At 42.9% G+C, this 19,751-nt stretch overlaps 1 protein-coding gene across 1 annotated transcript in view; it reads left to right on the top strand.

The window, feature by feature from the left end:
• The window catches only part of ADCY9 (adenylate cyclase 9), a 104,348-nt gene that overhangs the window by 79,488 nt on the left and 5,109 nt on the right, over positions 1–19,751 (top strand). The window contains exons 3-9 of the mRNA XM_063430558.1: positions 1,637–1,738; positions 1,956–2,176; positions 7,180–7,282; positions 7,696–7,904; positions 13,222–13,381; positions 15,508–15,656; positions 18,059–18,097. Coding sequence (XP_063286628.1) covers positions 1,637–1,738; positions 1,956–2,176; positions 7,180–7,282; positions 7,696–7,904; positions 13,222–13,381; positions 15,508–15,656; positions 18,059–18,097 — 983 coding nt within the window. The remainder of the gene's footprint in view (positions 1–1,636; positions 1,739–1,955; positions 2,177–7,179; positions 7,283–7,695; positions 7,905–13,221; positions 13,382–15,507; positions 15,657–18,058; positions 18,098–19,751) is intronic.

Here is a 19,751-nt window from a genome sequence, read left to right as displayed (position 1 = left end):
AGCTAGTGTTTGCTGTTCAATGTTAATTTAGGGGATTATGCTTATGCATGGTATGTCAAGGAAAGGGCACGTATTCTTATTGTTAAAGCTGGTTACATGTCCTAATACATGTCAAGAGGTAAGTGCACCTGCCAGGTGCAGTGAGTATTCAAGCAATTGGTAGTAAGGCAGGCCGTGTGTGTCGTGTCAGTCAGCCGTTACCCTGAAGGATCACAAAGTCTTCCTGGTATGGCGGTCTGCGCCATGCTTTCAGCAGTCCAGGAGTGCGGGGGAGACTGGCTCATGGCTTTGTGTGAGTTGTGCCTGTAGAGTAGGTTCTTGCGGCATGGGTCACTGCGGGCACTTCCATGGTGTAGCTTGAAGTGGAGCCTCCGGGGATTCTGAGGTCGTCGAGGGGGAGGAATAGTGCCTACTGTTTGCTGAGGCCTCCGTTTTGGTAGCGGTCCCATCTGCAGCGCGGAACACTCTGCTGCATCAGGAATATGCACCGGTTGCTGAGGTAAGGCAGGAGCCAGCAGCGCAGATGTTATACTTTGCATCTTGACGGTAAATGTACACTGGTGTAGTTTTTCCCAGCATCGCAGGACATTTTCTTCGAGGCGTTGTAGGGGATCTGTGGTAGTGACCTGATGGCGCCTATGGCTGGGAGGCAAGCTTTGAGTATAGGGTGAGTAGTCAGCCGCCATCTTGGATGCGCCACGAGGGCCAGCTTCTTGATGCAGTATTCGAGACTTGGTATTCGTGCCGGGTAGATTGCTCTCAGCTCCTATTCATGTTTTGTTGTCGGACCCGCTGTGAGGGTCTCCGCTGGGGTCGGTGGCGGGACCTGTGCTCTTATGGTGCGGTGCCTTGAGTCTCCGACATTTTACTAGGTAGGCCTCGGGTGTTAGGCTCCTCGTAGCTCGAAGTCTCCCCAGTGGGGACCGGGACGACCCCCCCGGCCCAGAGGGGGGTGAACGGGGCCGTCAAGCGACTCAGGGTGTAGGCGTGTGGCAGCTTGAAAGGGATGCATGGTGGCGGCCGTCCACCTCGCTCCTCTCCTGAGTAGGCCGCAGCCCCCAAAGTCTCGTACTTCCTTCATGGGGTCCGAAACTCACGATCTCAGGGTCTGCTACCTCTGCCGCAGCCGTGTGGGTTTCTCGTGGGTTTGTTTTAAGTCAAAAGCTTCTGAGTGTAGCGTAAGAGGCCAAATTTCTCCGAAGCCTCTCCTGCATGCGGCCGCTCAGCATGGCGGTCCGGCCCCGCCCCTATTCATAAATTCTAATAAAGATTATCCCCCGTGCTGGCCCTCAGCTGTCTGGTTGCCCTGTCTTCTATCAGGGTTCCCAGTTAGATTTGTCTCGCAAGGGTCTGCTAGACTCCACACGTCGACCACCCATCATCAAACCTTGACACCCACAGACCATTAGCCTTAAGAACTAAGTAATTTACCCGGATGCAAAAACAGTTGTCCCATTTGCCCTGAGACCCCAATAATTAACCCATTCAAACCATGACCATGAGAGACTGACAATTACTAAACCCTGACAGTCAGCCATTGACCCTGAGATTAATCGTCTTATTACTCTGAGAATCTGAATTTAGCCTTGAGACTATGAAATGAGCCTTCCCTGATTACCTAATTTGTATTTTCTAGGGCTGTCAGTCATGTGGAGACACTGGGAATAGAGGTGGAGCAGAGGAGGCAGCATCTGCAGTAAATGGTGGCCAGGACGAATGGAAAAGTGGAATCAACCGGGTACGAAAAATGTCGAACTATCTGAGCTTGGATTGTGGGTGGGCTGAGGAATGGGTCCATTCAGCAAAGGAATTCATAAGCTTATTATTGTAGCCATGGGAGATGGGGTGATGAGGGGTACGAAAGAGGTAATTAACGGAACAAGACTTAGTATATCCTAGGTTTTCTTATATTCCATAAAAAATCTGCCATTAGTATTATTACTAATGTCTTCCAGCCTTCTGCCATTGGACGTCACATGAAGACCCAGAATGGTCTCCTAAGCCCACCACCGGAAGATACATTGACCAACAGCCAGGCATCACTGTATGAGATGCTTCAAGAAAAGGGACGCTGGTGTGGTGTCAGCATGGATCAGTCTGCATTACTTCCTCTCCGCTTCAAGAACATACGTGAGAAGACAGATGCCCACTTTGTGGAGGTCATCAAAGAAGACAGGTGAGTCACACTGGAAAAAGTCATGTGGGAATAGCTGTTGGCAACATGATGGGGGACACAAAAGCATGTGGGAGATAGTTGTGAAAACATGATCTGGAACATACAGGGAATAATTATGAGGAGAGTATGGTAGGAGGAAAATAGGGAATACTTGGGTAGGGAGGTAGCTGTGTGCAGCATAGTAGAGGGTAGACTTGCACATTCAGTTTCAAACTTACTGCAATTTGTCTGCATTTGTTTGTGAGAGTGTTTGAATGTGAGTGTCTGTCATTATGTCTAAGTGTTTTTGGTATCTCTGTGTCCCTTTAAGTGCCATTAAGAGAGTCTTTAAGTGAGGGAGTGTGTCTGTAAGGGTCTATGAGGGTATCTATCATTGTGACTGTAAGTGACACTGTGATGGTTTTTGAATGAGTCCATCAGTGTGTCGGTGAGTAAGTCTACAAGTGTGTCTGAGAGTGAGTCTAGCTGTGTGTTAGTGAGGAGTCTATCAGTGTATATTTGATGGGGTTTGAATGTGTCTGTGAGTGAGTCTATCATTGTGTCTGTGATAATGTTTGAGTGTGTGCCTATCAGTGTGTCTGTGAGTAAGTCCATCAGTGTGTCAGTGAGGAGTCTATCAGTGTGTCTGTTAGTTAGTATGTCAGCGTGTCTGTGAGTGTGTCTATCAGTGTGTCTGTTAGTTAGTATGTCAGCGTGTCTGTGAGTGTGTCTATCAGTGTGTCTGTTAGTTAGTATGTCAGCGTGTCTGTGAGTGTGTCTATCAGTGTGTCTGTTAGTTAGTATGTCAGCGTGTCTGTGAGTGTGTCTATCAGTGTGTCTGTTAGTTAGTCTATTAGTGTGTTTGTGAGTGAGTTTGTCAGTGTGTCTGTGAGTGAGTCTGTCAGAGTGTCTGTAAGTGAGTTTATCAGAGTGTCTGTAAGTGAGTTTATCAGTGTGCTGGTGAGTGAGTTTGTCAGTATGTCTGTTAGTTAGTCTATCAGTGTGTCTGTGAGTGAGTTTGTCAGTGTGTCTGTGAGTGAGTTTATCAGAGTGTCTGTAAGTGAGTCTGTCAGAGTGTCTGTAAGTGAGTTTATCAGTGTGCTGGTGAGTGAGTTTGTCAGTATGTCTGTTAGTGAGTCTATCAGTGCATCTGTGAGTGTGTCTATCAGTGTGTCTGTGAGTGAGTTTGTCAGTGTGTCTGTGAGTGAGTTTATCAGAGTGTCTGTAAGTGAGTCTGTCAGAGTGTCTGTAAGTGAGTTTATCAGTGTGCTGGTGAGTGAGTTTGTCAGTATGTCTGTTAGTGAGTCTATCAGTGCATCTGTGAGTGGGTTTATCAGTGTGTTTGTGAGTGGGTCTCAGTGTGTTTTGTCTGTGAGTGTTTCTATCAGTGTGTCTATGAGTGTTTCTATCAGTGTGTCTGTGAGTGTGTATATTAGTGTTATGTGAGTGTTTCTATCAGTGTGTCTATTAGTGTTATGTGAGTGTTTCTATCAGTGTGTCTGTGAGTGTGTCTATCAGTGTTATGTGAATGTTTCTATCAGTGTGTCTGTTAGTGAGTCTATCAGTGCATTTGTGAGTGAGTTTATCAGTGTGTCTGTGAGTGGGTCACAGTGTGTTTTGTCTGTGAGTGTTTCTATCAGTGTGTCTATAAGTGTTTCTATCAGCGTGTCTGTGAGTGTGTCTATTAGTGTTATGTGAGTGTTTCTATCAGTGTGTCTGTGAGTGTGTCTATCAGTGTGTCTTTGTTGGTGTCTGTGATTGTGTCTATCAGTGTGTATTTGTTGGTGTCTGTGATTGTGTCTATCAGTGTGTCTGTGAGTATAATTATGGCTGGATGTCTGGGGTCCTAAGGCCAGCCCTAAGTGGGTGCAGTGTTGGTAGGAGTGTGTAAGTTATATGGCTGCAGTGCACTGGGTATTGGCGAACATGGAGCTTGCATTGTGCAGAAAAGGGAATATAAGGAGAGAGTCACATATTGATCTTTCAGAGAAGGTCTTTTAAGCAATCACAGGAAGCTGTTCAGCCTCTGATATTAGCTCAGGAGTCAGAGTTCCTGTAATAAATAGATCAGATCCTGATAAAATGGTTCCTTGTTGCAGCATTACATGCACTGTGAGCGTGCTCCAACGGCCTATTCCCATGTCAACAGGGATTTAACGGGACACTCTGGGCACCATAACCACTTTATCAGAATGAAATTGTTATGGTTCCCAGAGTGTTACTTTAATGCAACAAATTTAACAAAAGACATGTGATCTATCGATATAATTAGAAATAGAGTCATGAGATGTATTGCCTCACAGTATATAGTGGTACAACATGGATTGTCTGTAGTGTGTACAATTACATTAGATGCTAGTGCTCAGAAGAGCTAACAATCTAAAGAAAAACGCTGACCTGACTCTGTGTTGGCATGTGTTTTCGCACATACAGTTGCAAGAAAAAGTATGTGAACCCTTTGGAATGATATGGATTTCTGCACAAATTGGTCATAAAATGTGATCTGATCATCATCTAAGTCACAACAATAGACAATCACAGTCTGCTTAAACTAATAACACACAAAGAATGAAATGTTGCCATGTTCTTATTGAACACACCATGTAAACAATCACAGTGCAGCTGGAAAAAGTATGTGAACCCCTAGACTAATGACATGTCCAAGAGCTAATTGGAGTGAGATGTCAGCCAACTGGAGTCCAATCAATGAGATGAGATTGGAGGTGTTGGTTACAGCTGCCCTAATAAAAACACACACCAGTTCTGGGTTTGCTTTTCACAAGAAGCATTGCCTGATGTGAATGATGCCTCGCACAAAAGAGCTCTCAGAAGACCTACGATTAAGAATTGTTGACTTGCATAAAGCTGGAAAGGGTTATAAAAGTATCTCCAAAAGCCTTGCTGTTCATCAGTCTACGGTAAGACAAATTGTCTATAAATGGAGAAAGTTCAGCACTTCTGCTACTCTCCCTAGGAGTGGCCATCCTGTAAAGATGACTGCAAGAGCACAGCGCAGACTGCTCAATGAGGTGAAGAAGAATCCTAGAGTGTCAGCTAAAGACTTACAAAAGTCACTGGCAAATGCTAACATCCCTGTTAGCGAATCTACAATACGTAAAACACTAAACAAGAATGGGAATCCTCATGGGAGGATACCACAGAGAAAGCCACTGCTGTCCAAACAAAACATTGCTGCACATTTACAGTTTGCACAAGAGCACCTGGATGTTCCACAGCAGTACTGGCAAAATATTCTGTGAACAGATTAAACCAAAGTTGAGTTGTTTGGAAGAAACACACAACACTATGTGTGGCGAAAAAGAGGCACAGCACACCAACATCAAAACCTCACCCCAATTGTGAAGTATGGTGGTGGGGGCATCATGGTTTGGGGCTGCTTTGCTGCGTCAGGGCCTGGACGGATTGCTATCATCGAAGTAAAAATGAATTCCCAAGTTTATCAAGACATTTTGCATGAGAACTTAAGGCCATCTGTCTACCAGCTGAAGCTCAACAGAAAATGGGTGTTGCAACAGAACAATGACCCAAAGCATAGAAGTAAATCAACAACAGAATGGCTTAAACAGAAGAAAATACGCCTTCTGAAGTGGTCCAGTCAGAGTCCTGACCTCAACTCGATTGAGATGCTGTGGCATGACCTCAAGAAAGCGATTCACACCAGACATCCAAAGAATATTGCTAAACTGAAACAGTTCTGTAAAGAGGAATGGTCAAGAATTACTCCTGACCGTTGTGCATGTCTGATCTGCAACTACAGGAAACGTTTGGTTGAAGTTATTGCTGCCAAAGGAGGTTCAACCAGTTATTAAATCCAAGGGTTCACATACTTTTTCCACCTGCACTGTGAATGTTTACATGGTGTGTTCAATAAAAACATGGCAACATTTCATTCTTTGTGTGTTTACTAGTTTAAGCAGACTGTGATTGTCTATTGTTGTGACTTAGATGATGATCAGATCACATTTTATGACCAATTTGTGCAGAAATCCATATCATTCCAAAGGGTTCACATACTTTTTCTTGCAACTGTATATCACTTATGCATATTGAAGGAAAGTACTTCCCAGTTGTATTGATCAAGGAACTGATAGAGGTAGAAAACAAAGAGGTTATTTAAATCAGAAATACTGCAGAATATGAATTCTGCATACTGCAGGGCAGCATGTCCCTGCCTAGCAATATGACGAATTGATAGGTTTGTGAGCAAACGCTGCAGATTTAGCAGCTGTAGCCCTGATCGATCATCCAGAGACTTCTACAACCCTTTCATTTAAAGGACCACTCTAGGCACCCAGACCACTTCAGCTTAATGAAGTGGTCTGGGTGCCAGGTCCAGCTAGGGTTAACCCATTTTTTTTATAAACATAGCAGTTTCAGAGAAACTGCTATGTTTATAAATGGGTTAAGCCTTCCCCCAAAGCCTCTAGTGGCTGTCTCACTGACAGCCGCTAGAGGCGCTTGCGTGATTCTCACCGCCCAGCGCTGGAAAAAGGTAAGTTTTACCCCTTTTCCCCTTTCCAGAGCCGGGCGGGAGGGGGACCCTGAGGGTGGGGGCACCCTCAGGGCACTATAGTGCCAGGAAAACGAGTATGTTTTCCTGGCACTATAGTGGTCCTTTAAAACCCTCTGCAGTAACAGTCCTATTACTTGCCCCCTCTAGTAGGACGTAGCACATAGAGTATCAAATGCAAATGTAGTAACAGTGCGGTCAGTAGATTCTAGAGGCACATTCTCCAAACTCTGGTCTTCCAGAGAATCATAGGAGTTGTAGTTTAGCAACATGTTGTGAGCCAGATTTTGGAGAACCCTGTTCTAGACATATCAAGCCCCCCCTCCCAAATTTTCTCTTGTGTATCTTCGTACTGTTCCTTTAAGGAGGAGACTAAATTTAACAAAAATGAAAGATAAAGACAGAGTTTTAGGGTAGAGATGGGGCCACGGCTGTTCAGTCCATTTCTTGCAGTTTTGTCATTTTCATAATTTCTCTTTTTTCTCCTAAACAGTCTAATGAAGGATTACTTCTTCAAGCCGCCCATCAACCGTCTCAGTCTGAACTTTCTTGATAAAGAGCTGGAGACCTCGTACCGAGCCAGCTACCAAGAGGAGGTACCTGTCGGGAAGCCAGATATCATTAACCGTGTTCCTTCTAAGAATTATTATCAGTATGGTCAACACTGAAAATGATAAGAAACAAATGTTTCAGTGCTAGGTTGCCAACACATAAATATGTATTCAAATACATTCATTTACACTTTAATATATATATTCACATAAATGCATTCTTTCACAAAATCTGCATATCTCACTTACAGGGCACGTTTTAGTGTTGGAGTTTATATGGGGATCATAGGATCAGTTTGCACTAGGTTAGAAAAACACTAAATGCATTATTAATACACTTACAGTAGACTTGTTATCCCTCTACCACAAGGGTTAAAGAGCATGTTCATGAAAACAGAATGTAATTTGCTTGATAGAACACCTGTACAGAGTATTCTCACACCTGCGGCCTCTTACAGGTGATCCGGATGGCTCCAGTCAAGACCTTTGCCAGTGCCACCTTTAGTTCCCTGTTGGACGTCCTCCTGTGTTTTGTCATCTTTCTGTTACTGTCCATCACCTGCTTTCTGAAGCCTGGCACGGACCCTGTCTTCCCCCCAATGGCGGCAGTTGTGGTTCTGGCCGTATGTGGCGTTCTCGGCATTCTGTCCCTCTTGGTCTCTGTCAGGTGAGCATAGACTATATTGGACATCAGAGGATGGGACCTTCATATCCTTCCTTTCACATTGTATTTAGTTCTGTATTGGAGGTAGCCAACACTTCCCAAGGATCACGCGAGTTGCAGGTCTTGAGGAACTTGCCATTGGCTAACTTGGTGGTTATATCACTACTTCACAGAAAATGTCCATGTATAGGATACAGCCTCCCAGCAAAACACAAGAGTGAAATTCAGATCATTCATCTGAATAAGACACAATACATGGGGAGTCTAAAGACGTTTGTTCACTAATTTGGGAATTGTGGCGAATATACACATTTTACACCAAAATAGATATGTTGTTCAATTTTGCCAATTAGGCTGTTTTGATCTAAAATCTACAGTTTCCTGGTCAATTCTCCACAATTCCTGTTTTACAGAATATCCCTTAAAGTTAATTTGGTTAGGAAAATGGACAATGTATAAACCAGGGTGTTCTTATCTGCCATCAAAATCAACCTTGTTATACATATTGTTCAGTTCCTATGTAATGTCTGTATGTTTTCTAAGCATGCCATTTTGTGTAGTGCATTGCATGCTTTCAATATGTGTTTTGTATGTTTGTGATATGAAATTACCAGATTTACTTCTTAAAGCTTTATAGTGAATTTTTTGTTTTTTATTCTTAAACGTTAAAGGGACACTATAGTCACCAAAGCAACTTTAGATTAATGAAGCGGGTTTAGTATATATATATATATATACAGGGCCAGATTAAGATCCCAGTGGGCCTGGTGCTGACAATTATGATGGGCCTAATTACAAAATCTTATTGACCAAAAACACTAAAACAGTCTTACCTCCCAAACGTCATGTATCTGATGGAGATGGTGCTGGAGGAAAACTCTAAAACGCTATAAGAAAACACATGCCCTATGCTAATCTCACGCTTTCATCTTTCAAGTAAACCCATACCCCCTAACAGCCGTGTCCAATAAAGTAGGAAGTCTATGGATGCGGTAAAAGGATGGGCCACTGACACAAATCACATAACCAGAACTGCCTAAAGGGCGAAACGACACAAAAAGGGGGCATGTCTGTGTCCCCATGTCTCCCAGTCCCTTAGTGTCTGTGTCCCCATGTCTCCCAGTGTCCCCATGTCACTAGGACACTAGGGGACATTAAGAGACATTGGGACACTGGGAGACATGGGGACACTGAGATACTAGGAAACACTGAGAGACCTGGGGACACTGAGACTCTTGGGGACACTGGGAGACATGGGGACACTGGGTGACTTTGAGACACGAGGGGACACTGGGAGACATAGGGCACTGAGACACTGTGATACATAGGGGACACTGTGATATATAGGGGACACTGGAGACTTGATAAAGACCTGGGTACAGGTAAAAACCTTGCGGTATCCAATAAACCTACTTAAATCTATCACAGTGAGTGCCTGAGATTTTTTTTCTTTTATACTAGAGGACACTGAGACACTAGGAGACATTGGGACACTGAGACACTTTGGGAGACTAGGAAACACTGAGACACTAGGGACACTGACACACTATGGAGAATGAGAGACACCAGGGACACTAGGAGACATGGGAATACTAAGATACTAGGGACACTGGCTGGGAGACATGGGGACACTGGGAGTGCCCCATGTCTCCCAGGTCTTAAAGTAGCCCAATGTCCCCATGTCTCCCTGTATCCCCCAGTGTCTCCATGTCTCTGTGTCCCCTAGTGTCTCAGTGTCACCATGTCGCCCAGTGTCCCCTAGTGTTTGTATTCCCATGTCTCCCAGTGTCCCAATGTCACTAGGACACTAAGGGACACTTAGAGACATGGGGACACTAAGAGACTAGGGGACACAGACACTAGGGACAGGGTCTCAAGGTCCCAATGTTCCCCAGTGTCCCTATGTCTCCCAGTGTCCCAATGTCTCAACGTCCCCAAGTCTCTCACCGTCCCCGTGTCTCGCAGGCTCAGAGCTGCTGTCTGGACTCTCTGTGCAGAACTGCTCCCCCGCGGATCAGTGAGTAGAGAGAGGCAGGGAGGGAGATGCTGTAACTTCTTATCCCTGCCTCTCTCCACACAAACAGCGACCCCTACTGGCCGGCGCTGGTATTGCAGAATAATCTCTGTTTTTACTGAGACAGACATTTGTATTGCCGGTATTACTGCAATACCGGCACCGGCTAGGCAGCTTCAAATACCTGAGAAATACTTCTGAGAAATACCTGGCAACCATAAGAAATACATGAGAAATACCTGGCAACCCTAAGAGTAGTGTTTTAAAAAAAAAAAAAAAAAACTTTTTTTTTTAAAATAAATGGGCCTATTCCATGGGCCTGGAGCTGCAGCTCCATCAGCCCCTATGTTAATCTGGCTCTGTATATATATCATGCCCCTGCAGTCTCAGTGCTCAGTTCTCAGACATTTAGGAGTTAAATCACTTTGTTTATACAGTCCTAGTCACACCTCCCTGCATGCGACTTTCACAGCCTTCCTAAACACTTCCTGAAAAATATCCTTGTAATTTTAGGTTCCATTATAGCACACATTCTTAATCTATAATTACTTATCACCTGCTCAGTTAATAACCTTGTAGTCCCTGCAGGAGCATCCTGTGTGTCATTAAAGTTCAATTTACAGAGCAAGAGATAAAATATTCTAAAGCAAGTTGACATCTGATCAGTGGCGGATCCAGAGCCTGATCTCGGGAGGGGCACTTGTAGATTATTTAAATAAATAATGCAGACACAATAACCACTACAGCTCAGTGTAGTGGTTATAGTGCCAATAATGCCAAGACCCCCTCCCAGAGTAAGTAGTCAAACTGTTTAAGAACTGTTTGACAACTTACCTGAGGTCCTCTGGGAAATGGGGCTGTAGTAGGGCAGAGGAGCAGTGGTATGTGTGAGTGGTGCAATGTGTGAGTGGTGCAGTGTGTGTGTGTGTGGGGGACAGTGTATTAGCAGTGTGTGTGTGAAGGTTGCAGTGTGTACGTGAGGGCGGCAGTATATGTCAGGGGTGCAGTGTGTGTGTGTGACAATGTATGTGTGTGGGGGCAGTGTGTTTATGGGGGGCAGTGTGTGTATGGGGGGCAGTGTGTTTATGGGGGGCAGGGGCAATGTGTGTGTGTGTGTGTATGGGGGGCAGGGGCAATGTGTGTGTATATGGGGGGCAGGGGCAATGTGTGTGTGTATGGGAGGCAGGGGCAATGTGTGTATATGGGGGGCAGGGGCAATGTGTGTGTGTATGGGAGGCAGGGGCAATGTGTGTGTGTATGGGGGGCAGGGGCAATGTGTGTGTGTATGGGAGGCAGGGGCAATGTGTGTGTGTATGGGGGGCAGGGGCAATGTGTGTGTATGGGGGGCAGGGGCAATGTGTGTGTATGGGGGGCAGGGGCAATGTGTGTATATGGGGGGCAGGGGCAATGTGTGTATATGGGGGGCAGGGGCAATGTGTGTGTGTGTATGGGGGGCAGGGGCAATGTGTGTGTGTATGGGGGGCAGGGGCAATGTGTGTGTGTGTATGGGGGGCAGGGGCAATGTGTGTGTGTGTGTGTGTGTGTATGGGGGGCAGGGGCAATGTGTGTGTGTGTATGGGGGGCAGGGGCAATGTGTGTGTGTGTATGGGGGGCAGGGGCAATGTGTGTGTGTGTATGGGGGCAGGGGCAATGTGTGTGTGTGTGTGTATGGGGGCAGGGGCAATGTGTGTGTGTGTGTATGGGGGGCAGGGGCTGTGTGTGTGTGTATGGGGGGCAGGGGCAATGTGTGTGTGTGTATGGGGGGCAGGGGCAATGTGTGTGTGTATGGGGGACAGGGGCAATGTGTGTGTGTGTGTGTGTATGGGGGGCAGGGGCAATGTATGTGTGTGTGTGTATGGGGGGCAGGGGCTGTGTGTGTGTGTGTATGGGGGGCAGGGGCAATGTGTGTGTGTGTGTGTATGGGGGGCAGGGGCAATGTGTGTGTGTGTGTGTGTATGGGGGGCAGGGGCAATGTGGGTGTGTGTGTGTATGGGGGGCAGGGGCAATGTGTGTGTGTGTGTGTATGGGGGGCAGGGGCAATGTGGGTGTGTGTGTGTGTATGGGGCAGGGGCAATGTGTGTGTGTGTATGGGGGGCAGGGGCAATGTGTGTGTGTGTATGGGGGGCAGGGGCAATGTGTGTGTGTGTGTGTATGGGGGCAGGGGCAATGTGTGTGTGTGTGTATGTGTGTGTGTGTGTGTATGGGGGGCAGGGGCAATGTGTGTGTGTGTGTGTATGGGGGCAGGGGCAATGTGTGTGTGTGTGTATGTGTGTGTGTGTGTGTATGGGGGCAGGGGCAATGTGTGTGTGTGTGTGTGTATGGGGGGCAGGGGCAATGTGTGTGTGTGTGTGTATGGGGGGCAGGGGCAATGTGTGTGTAGAAGAAGGATGGGGGGGGGCTTTTTTTTTAATGTGTGTGGTTATTTTTTTTTTACATTTAATTAAAAATTAATATATACTTTATGTCCCCCCTCCCTTCTTACCTTTACTGGGAGGAGGGGGGACATCTTTCGTTCCCTAGTGGTCCAGTGGGGTTCATTGGTGGTCCCAGTGGTAGGAGTGAACTCTAGCCCGCGCTCCAGGGCTAGAGTTCACTCTCGCGAGATTTGGAGCGTTGCCGTGGTAACCGCGGCAACGCTCCAAATCTCGCGAGAGGAGGACCCGGAGGAGCTGCTGGTAACAGCTCCCGGGTCCTCTCTCCCTTCCCTTCCGGTCGGCTGTCAGTAATGTGCCTGCGGACCGGGGAGGGAGATCACTGATCACTGATCTCCCTCCCCGGTCTGCAGGCACATTGCAGGGCTGGCACTTGGGCAATGTCAGCCCTGCACTAGCCGGCAGGGGAGAATCTCGGGGGGGGCAATTGCCCCGTTGCCCCCCCCCTGGATCCGCCACTGCATCTGATCTAAAATTGAACTATTTAGTTTTCATGCAGGCTGTGTGAGTCACAGCTAGGGGTGGTGAGGCTAGGGCTGCATAAACAGAAACAAAAACGATTGAACTCCTAATTGGCAGATAATTAAGCAGTGAGACTGCAGGGGCATGACCTATACACCAAAACTGCTTCATTAAGCTAAAGTTGTTTTGATGTCTACAGTGTCCCTTCAATTCATTTTAATCTGATGTTAATTTTATCGATACATGGCATCTTCCTCTAGATCCTCCTCTCACTTTTCTCTCCAACACTTGTGGCTGTAAGATTGCACTGGCAACCAAGTTGCAAAACTATAGCCACAAATTCCCAAAGCTGCTCAACGTGACATGTGATCTGTGGCGGTTTCGTTACGTTGTTTTGGTTTTCCCAATGCAGGATGGCGTTTTACCTGGAGGACATGATGTTATGCACCAGGCGGTTCTTGGAAATGATCTCGGGGTGGTTACCCCGACACTTTATTGGCACAGTCCTCGTTTGCTTGCCAGCCACTGTGGTCTTCTCTTACATCACGTGTGACTTCTTCACCAATATACATGTAAGTCGTGGCGAGGGTGGTGGATCTTAGAAATGTTATGCTATTTGTCCAAATAATTTTACTGGTAATTGTCGAGCGAATGGATTCTGTGAATCGATCTACCTGTGGTGTCTTCAGGTGAGATCGATTTGGAATCTGTTTGTTCTGGTATCAATTCACAGGAATTTTATTCCGACGAATCACTTCAAACTCATTTTTGTACAAGTCTATTGGATATTAATCATGAATCTAATAATACATGGATTTGACTGCATGTGTACATTTATATTTAGATTCCTAAAGCAGAGATTTATATCCCTTGTAAGAATTCAAATATAAAGTATATGTGTATGCTTTTTATTATAGACATCATCTTAATAGAGTATTTTAGTAAATTCAAAAATAAGAACGTACGCAAAGTATTTTCAGTAAATGTTTACATCGACAAAGGTCTTAGATGTGTAGAATGTATTTACATATTCACTCCACCTTTTGACTTTTTATTTCTGTATAATTATCCATTATTTCACCTAAGACAGACAGGTTTATAAACAGTTTATTATTATTTTAATACGCTTCTGCTTATTCAGCACTCGGACTATTTGATTTGTCTCCCACGTTTGAATTAGTGTAGGGCCCACCGATATTGGGTTACTGTGAAGTAGTGGTGGTCTTAACACAATATGGCCGTATGGTGGAATTAAATCCTCATATTTGTTTGCTGAGATAGGTAGTGATAATAATAATTAATTACTAGTATTTATATAGCACATTTCTCCCAGTGGGACTCAAAGCACTCTCAGAGTTAACCAAATCAGCAGCTGAATAGTAATAGATGTTATTATTACCCAATTGATGGCACTCATTTTATCCACTGTGGAAGGATAAAGGGCTGAGTTGACCCTTGAACATACTTTGTAGTCAGGGAATTTACCAACTGACTTTCCCTCACCAGCTTTTTAAGGAACACTATAGTCACCTAAGTTACTTTAGCTAAATAAAGCAGTTTTAGTGTATAGATCATTCCCCTGCAATTTCACTGCTCAATTCACTGTCATTTAGGAGTTAAATCCCTTTGTTTCTGTTTATGCAGCCCTAGCCACACCTCCCCTGGCTATGATTGACAGAGCCTGCATGAAAAAACAAAAAAACTGGTTTCACTTTCAAACAGATGTAATTTACCTTAAATAATTGTATCTCAATCTCTAAATTGAACTTTAATCACATACAGGAGGCTCTTGCAGGGTCTAGCAAGCTATTAACATAGCAGGGGATAAGAAAATCTTAATTAAAAAGAACTTCCAATAAAGAAAGCCTAAATAGGGCTCTCTTTACAGGAAGTGTTTATGGAAGGCTGTGCAAGTCACATGCAGGGAGGTGTGACTAGGGTTCATAAACAAAGGGATTTAACTCCTAAATGGCAGAGGATTGAGCAGTGAGGCTGCAGGGGCATGTTCTATACACCAAAACTGCTTCATTAAGCTAAAGTTGTTCAGGTGACTATAGTGTAACCTTATACAATTTAAAAATGTATTTTTATGTGTGTGCTGTTCCTTAATCTGTGTTAGGATTATAAATAATGTCAGTGTTAAAGCAAGTTTAGAATGGATTGTGCAGGATTTTGTAATTTGCAATCACCTTGGTTTTAATCCTTTTTATTAAAAGGCACTGTGTTTCACATATAACAGGTATAAATGTTAACAAAATATTGACTGGCCTCACTATGAGGCCTTAATTTAAAAAGCTGTCCAGATGATTCAATACTGTTAGAAAAACTTTTTCAATGATTATCTACAGAAGTCGCCAATAGAGTCTATGGGAATTTTCGGAGATAAATATTTTAGAAAGCGTATTAAATTGAGGCCTACGTTTGTATGAATAGGACTATGATATTAGGAATTCAAACATTACGTTAAATAGTAGATTAATTGTGATTTGCTTTTAAAGGGACAGTGAGGCCATTTCTTACCACGCACTGTCACGTTATTGTATGTTATGGAGCGAGTGTGAGTGTGCTGGAAAAATAAGCCTAACTTTATATAACGGTCATACAGATCACGTAGATGTGTTTATAGAATTACAGACGTTTTCAATATGGCGGCTATTTGTAAACGGCGGTGGTGACTGACCTCTCTCTATTTCCGCAGTACACCATGTTTCTCTGCTCTGCCCTCCTGATCCCGATGGTTCAATACTGTAACTTTTGCCAGCTCAGCTCCTGGCTACGCTCTACCCTGGCCACCATCGCGGGCGCCGCTCTCCTGTTACTGATCCACCTGCCCCTCTGCCAGAAAAGGTAAGGAAAATGCAAGAGATGGAAGCGACAGCTGTTATATATTTTTTTTTTTGTATAGAATTTTGAGAGAATTTTACTTTTAATATTTGTTGGGTCAGATTCTGTTACCTGATCATGTTCCATGTGAAAATTTGATGACGTGTCCTTTCACAGCGTCCTTTGGTAGTGAGTAATGGATGAATTTATTAACATTGACAGGAGGGTTAATATTAAAGTAAAACTTTAGACATAGTAAAAACAAAGAGAACGTTACTTGCCCTCTGGCCTAAATCCCCATGTACATTTAAACAAAATGGAGGCTCTTTTGTTTACATGTACATGGGGATTTAGGCCAGAGCTCAGGTAACGTTCTCTTTGTTTTTACTATGTATTTTAAGCTGTTGGATACTAAGCTACTGCTGCTGTAAGCGCGGTGCTTTATCTTTGTGTTTTGTATAAAAACTTTAGACATGTATATTATAAGCAGTAGGTAGATTGTGTTTGCAATAATCGTACTTTTTTTTTTACAGAATTTATTTTTCATAATAATTAATTTGCATTTTTATTTTTTTTAATTAAAACAAATAATTCTTAATTTTGCATCTGCTCCTGTCTCCTGTATTTAAACTACAGACTTTCTGTTTTTTCACTGCAACAGTAAAGCTATAATTGGCTCCAGCACATTATGCTAAATGGGTACACAAGCTCTCTCGTGGAATTCTATGAGAGAGACTGTGCATTCGCCATGTACTTCAGTAGCCACAGTATGCTTCCGTCATAAAAAAAAAAAAATACCCACAAATTAAACTATTTACTCAGGGGAGCAGGAGCTTTTATTTATGTGATCATTATATTTGCATGATTATAAAGCATTAAAAGCAGGAGCGTCAAGTTTATTTGCCAAAATTGATAAAAAGGAATGGAGCATTTTAGTTATGAAGAAAGGTTAAAAATGTTTAATCTCTTTAGTTTGGAAAAACGTCGCCTGAGAGGGGATATGATAACATTATACAAATATATACGGGGCCAGTACAAACCATTATCTGGGAATCTATTGATAAACAGGGCTATACATAGGACACGTGGTCACACATTTAGGCTGGAAGAAAGGAGATTTCATCTAAGGCAAAGAAAAGGTTTTTTTTACAGTAAGAGCCATAAGGATATGGAATTATCTGCCCGAAGAGGTGGTTTTATCAGAGTCCAAACAGATGTTTAAACTGCAATTGGATAAATACTTGCAAAAACATAACATACAGGGATATAATTTCTAATTAGTGGGGTAATAGCTGCTTGATCCAAGGAGACATCTGACTGCTATTTTGGGGTCAAGAAGGAATTTTTTCCTAGTTTGTTGCAAAATTGGAAGTGCTTCAAACTGTTTTTTTTTTGCCTTTTTTGGATCAACAGCAAAAACATATGTGAGGAAGGCTGAACTTGATGGACGCAAGTCTCTTTTCAGCTATGTAACTATGTAACTATGTAACTATTGTAACTATGTAACTATGTATTATAGATGAATGCAAGAATGGAGGGCTGACTGTAGAATTCTGTGTACCGTTTGTATATGTGTGTTTGTGCGTGTATGTGTGTGTGTATATGCTTTCAGGCATCTACCTTATCTCTGTGGGGTTTTATTGGACGTTATCCTTTGACCTCTGTCTCAGTATTTTCCCCAATCATATCTTTTTGTTCTTAATCAGTCTATTTCCATTTTATATTCAATAAAGGTTTCTTCAGATAGACACTTAGACAAACCAAGGCACAGTAAATGCAAGTACAGAGATACCATATACCCATGTTAAATAATAAGCCTCATAGATAAGGCATCATCCGTGTTAATGATGCACTCTGTCGCTACCTTAACCACAATTCTCCATAGCTCATCCAAGGAGGGCCAAGAAAAGGTCGGTAATAATAAGTGTACGAGCAGGAATGAGAGAGAGAGAGAGAGAGAGAGAGAGAAAAAAGGGAAGGGAGATAGAGTGAGAGAGTATAAAAAAAGTTGGAAGGGGGTAAAAAGATAGGATCCGATCATGCATCTCTTGTCTATTTTCCATTTAAAATTGTCTTTTTTTGCCCCCTTTGTACACTTCTCTCTTGGCTCCCCTTTGAAGATTTCAAAACCTGTCTGCCTTCCTCTCTGTCTCCACTAGGCCTCTATCTTCTTGCACCCCTTCTTATCTCTCTCCAACTGTGTGAGTTCCTTTGTCCTGGACTGTCGTCTTAGTCCTAGCAGTCATGCACAGCAGTGCAAAGTGTGTGATCCTTGTTTCATGCATTCCTGCTGCACTGTAACTCCTGCGGACCAGATTCATAGCACGCCATATCTGTCCCGCAGGCTGTGTGCAATAAAGGGTGTCCAGTCCAGCGTGCTTTAATTACAAATTTAAACTATCGCACTCTCTATTCTTGTTTTGCAGTGCTTTGATGATCCCAGAGTCAGACATGTCAAATTATACGTAAGTATCAGATAATGTCTTCTAAATCACTCATTTTTATTATATCCTCTTTTATTTGAAGTGGTCATGCTCCTAGAGTCTGCATGTGTAGCATTTTCGCTATGCACCTCCACATCAGGCAGCATCATTGGGGCATTATTATTAGAGTTCCATGTTGGCTAATGTTAATTCTGTGCAAATTTTCATAACGTTCTCAGCCTCTGAATGGCGACTGGTTTGCGCCAGCGCTGAAGGAGCCACGGATCCCAACAGGGACCCATAGGGGCGTACATGCCCAAAAATGGGACGTGTCTGCCCGAAGAATTAGAAGGTCAGTCTGGCGTGAATGCATGTCAGGCTGCCTGCCAATAATGCAGGCAGGCCACTAAGGGCATATTATGCAGACAGCACCCTGAGCTCGGCATAAATGCTTGCTCCACGCTTTCTAAGGACTGTCCCCTAGCACTCAATTGTCCACTTCTCTCCTAACTTTCTTACTAGCAGGCAAACGCTCGTGTTGTACAGTCTGGGACAGAGAAAAGGTGTATGTAGTGAGTGTTGAAGAAAGAGAACATGCAGTATTTGCATTCTTCTAAACTTAAGCAGGAACATATGAAGAGAAGTAGAAAAAATAATATATATATTTTTTTACTCAATGGGCATATTCCATGGGCATGGACCTGGAGCTGCAGCTCCATCAGCCCCTATGTTAATCCAGCCCTGACTACATCCTGTTTCACAAAACAGCTACATCAGTCTAACAGAATTATTCACTAAAGTGACAATTGTCAGGAATTCAAAGGGAATTTCAAATTTTAAAGCCAAAACTTTTTCCAAGTCACCTATCCTTACATTTTGGCTATTTTTGTTTAAAATCAGAATTTTTTAATTCCTGACAATTTTCACTTTAGTAAATATGTCTGCAAATTTAGCATTTTGCTTTTCAGTTTTCTACAATCTGATATTTAGAGAATAAACCTGTTATGTTAATTTCCAACAATGGCCTTGATTTAATTTGTTTGGAATCATTTCTGATTCTGATTCAATCTGTTGGATCAAACATTTCAAATCATTTATCTTCAAAAATGACCATAGACTTTAATTGTGACTTCTGTACATAAATCAGCCTTGATTTGAATATTTTAGCATAAGCGTTTCAAATAATTTCAGATTTTTGGATGCAATTTTAAAATGATTTCAGATTTTTGGATAAGATTTTTAAATAATTTCAGATTTTTTGTAAGATTAATAAAATGTTAAAATGAGTTAATAATTTTAAAAACATTGTAAAACATTGATAGATTTTTAAAAAAAATATTGGATATATACTTTTTTTATATGCATGATATATTTTATATATCTTCATATTTTAAAAAGGGTTATTTAAAAATATAAAATCGTTTGAAGAATTAGGTTTAAATTCAGAAAATCTTCATGTATAAATCACTCATTAATGTATCGATCATTTATATCTCCGTATTATTACATCACGCAGAAATATTGAATAACTGTATTGTCTACTATTCTGTATTATTTCAACTGTCCTTGTTATTACAACACTCTTATGTATTAATGAATTAATAACTGTATTAGTGTTAATTCACCACTCTATTATAGCCCTGCATTATTACATCACTCCGAGTTAATGTATCTATTATGTGCCTTCATTATTATA

Source organism: Pelobates fuscus, chromosome 8 (assembly GCF_036172605.1).
Source record: "Pelobates fuscus isolate aPelFus1 chromosome 8, aPelFus1.pri, whole genome shotgun sequence".
NCBI lineage: Eukaryota > Metazoa > Chordata > Amphibia > Anura > Pelobatidae > Pelobates > Pelobates fuscus.
This window is presented reverse-complemented; position numbering and strand designations above follow the sequence as displayed.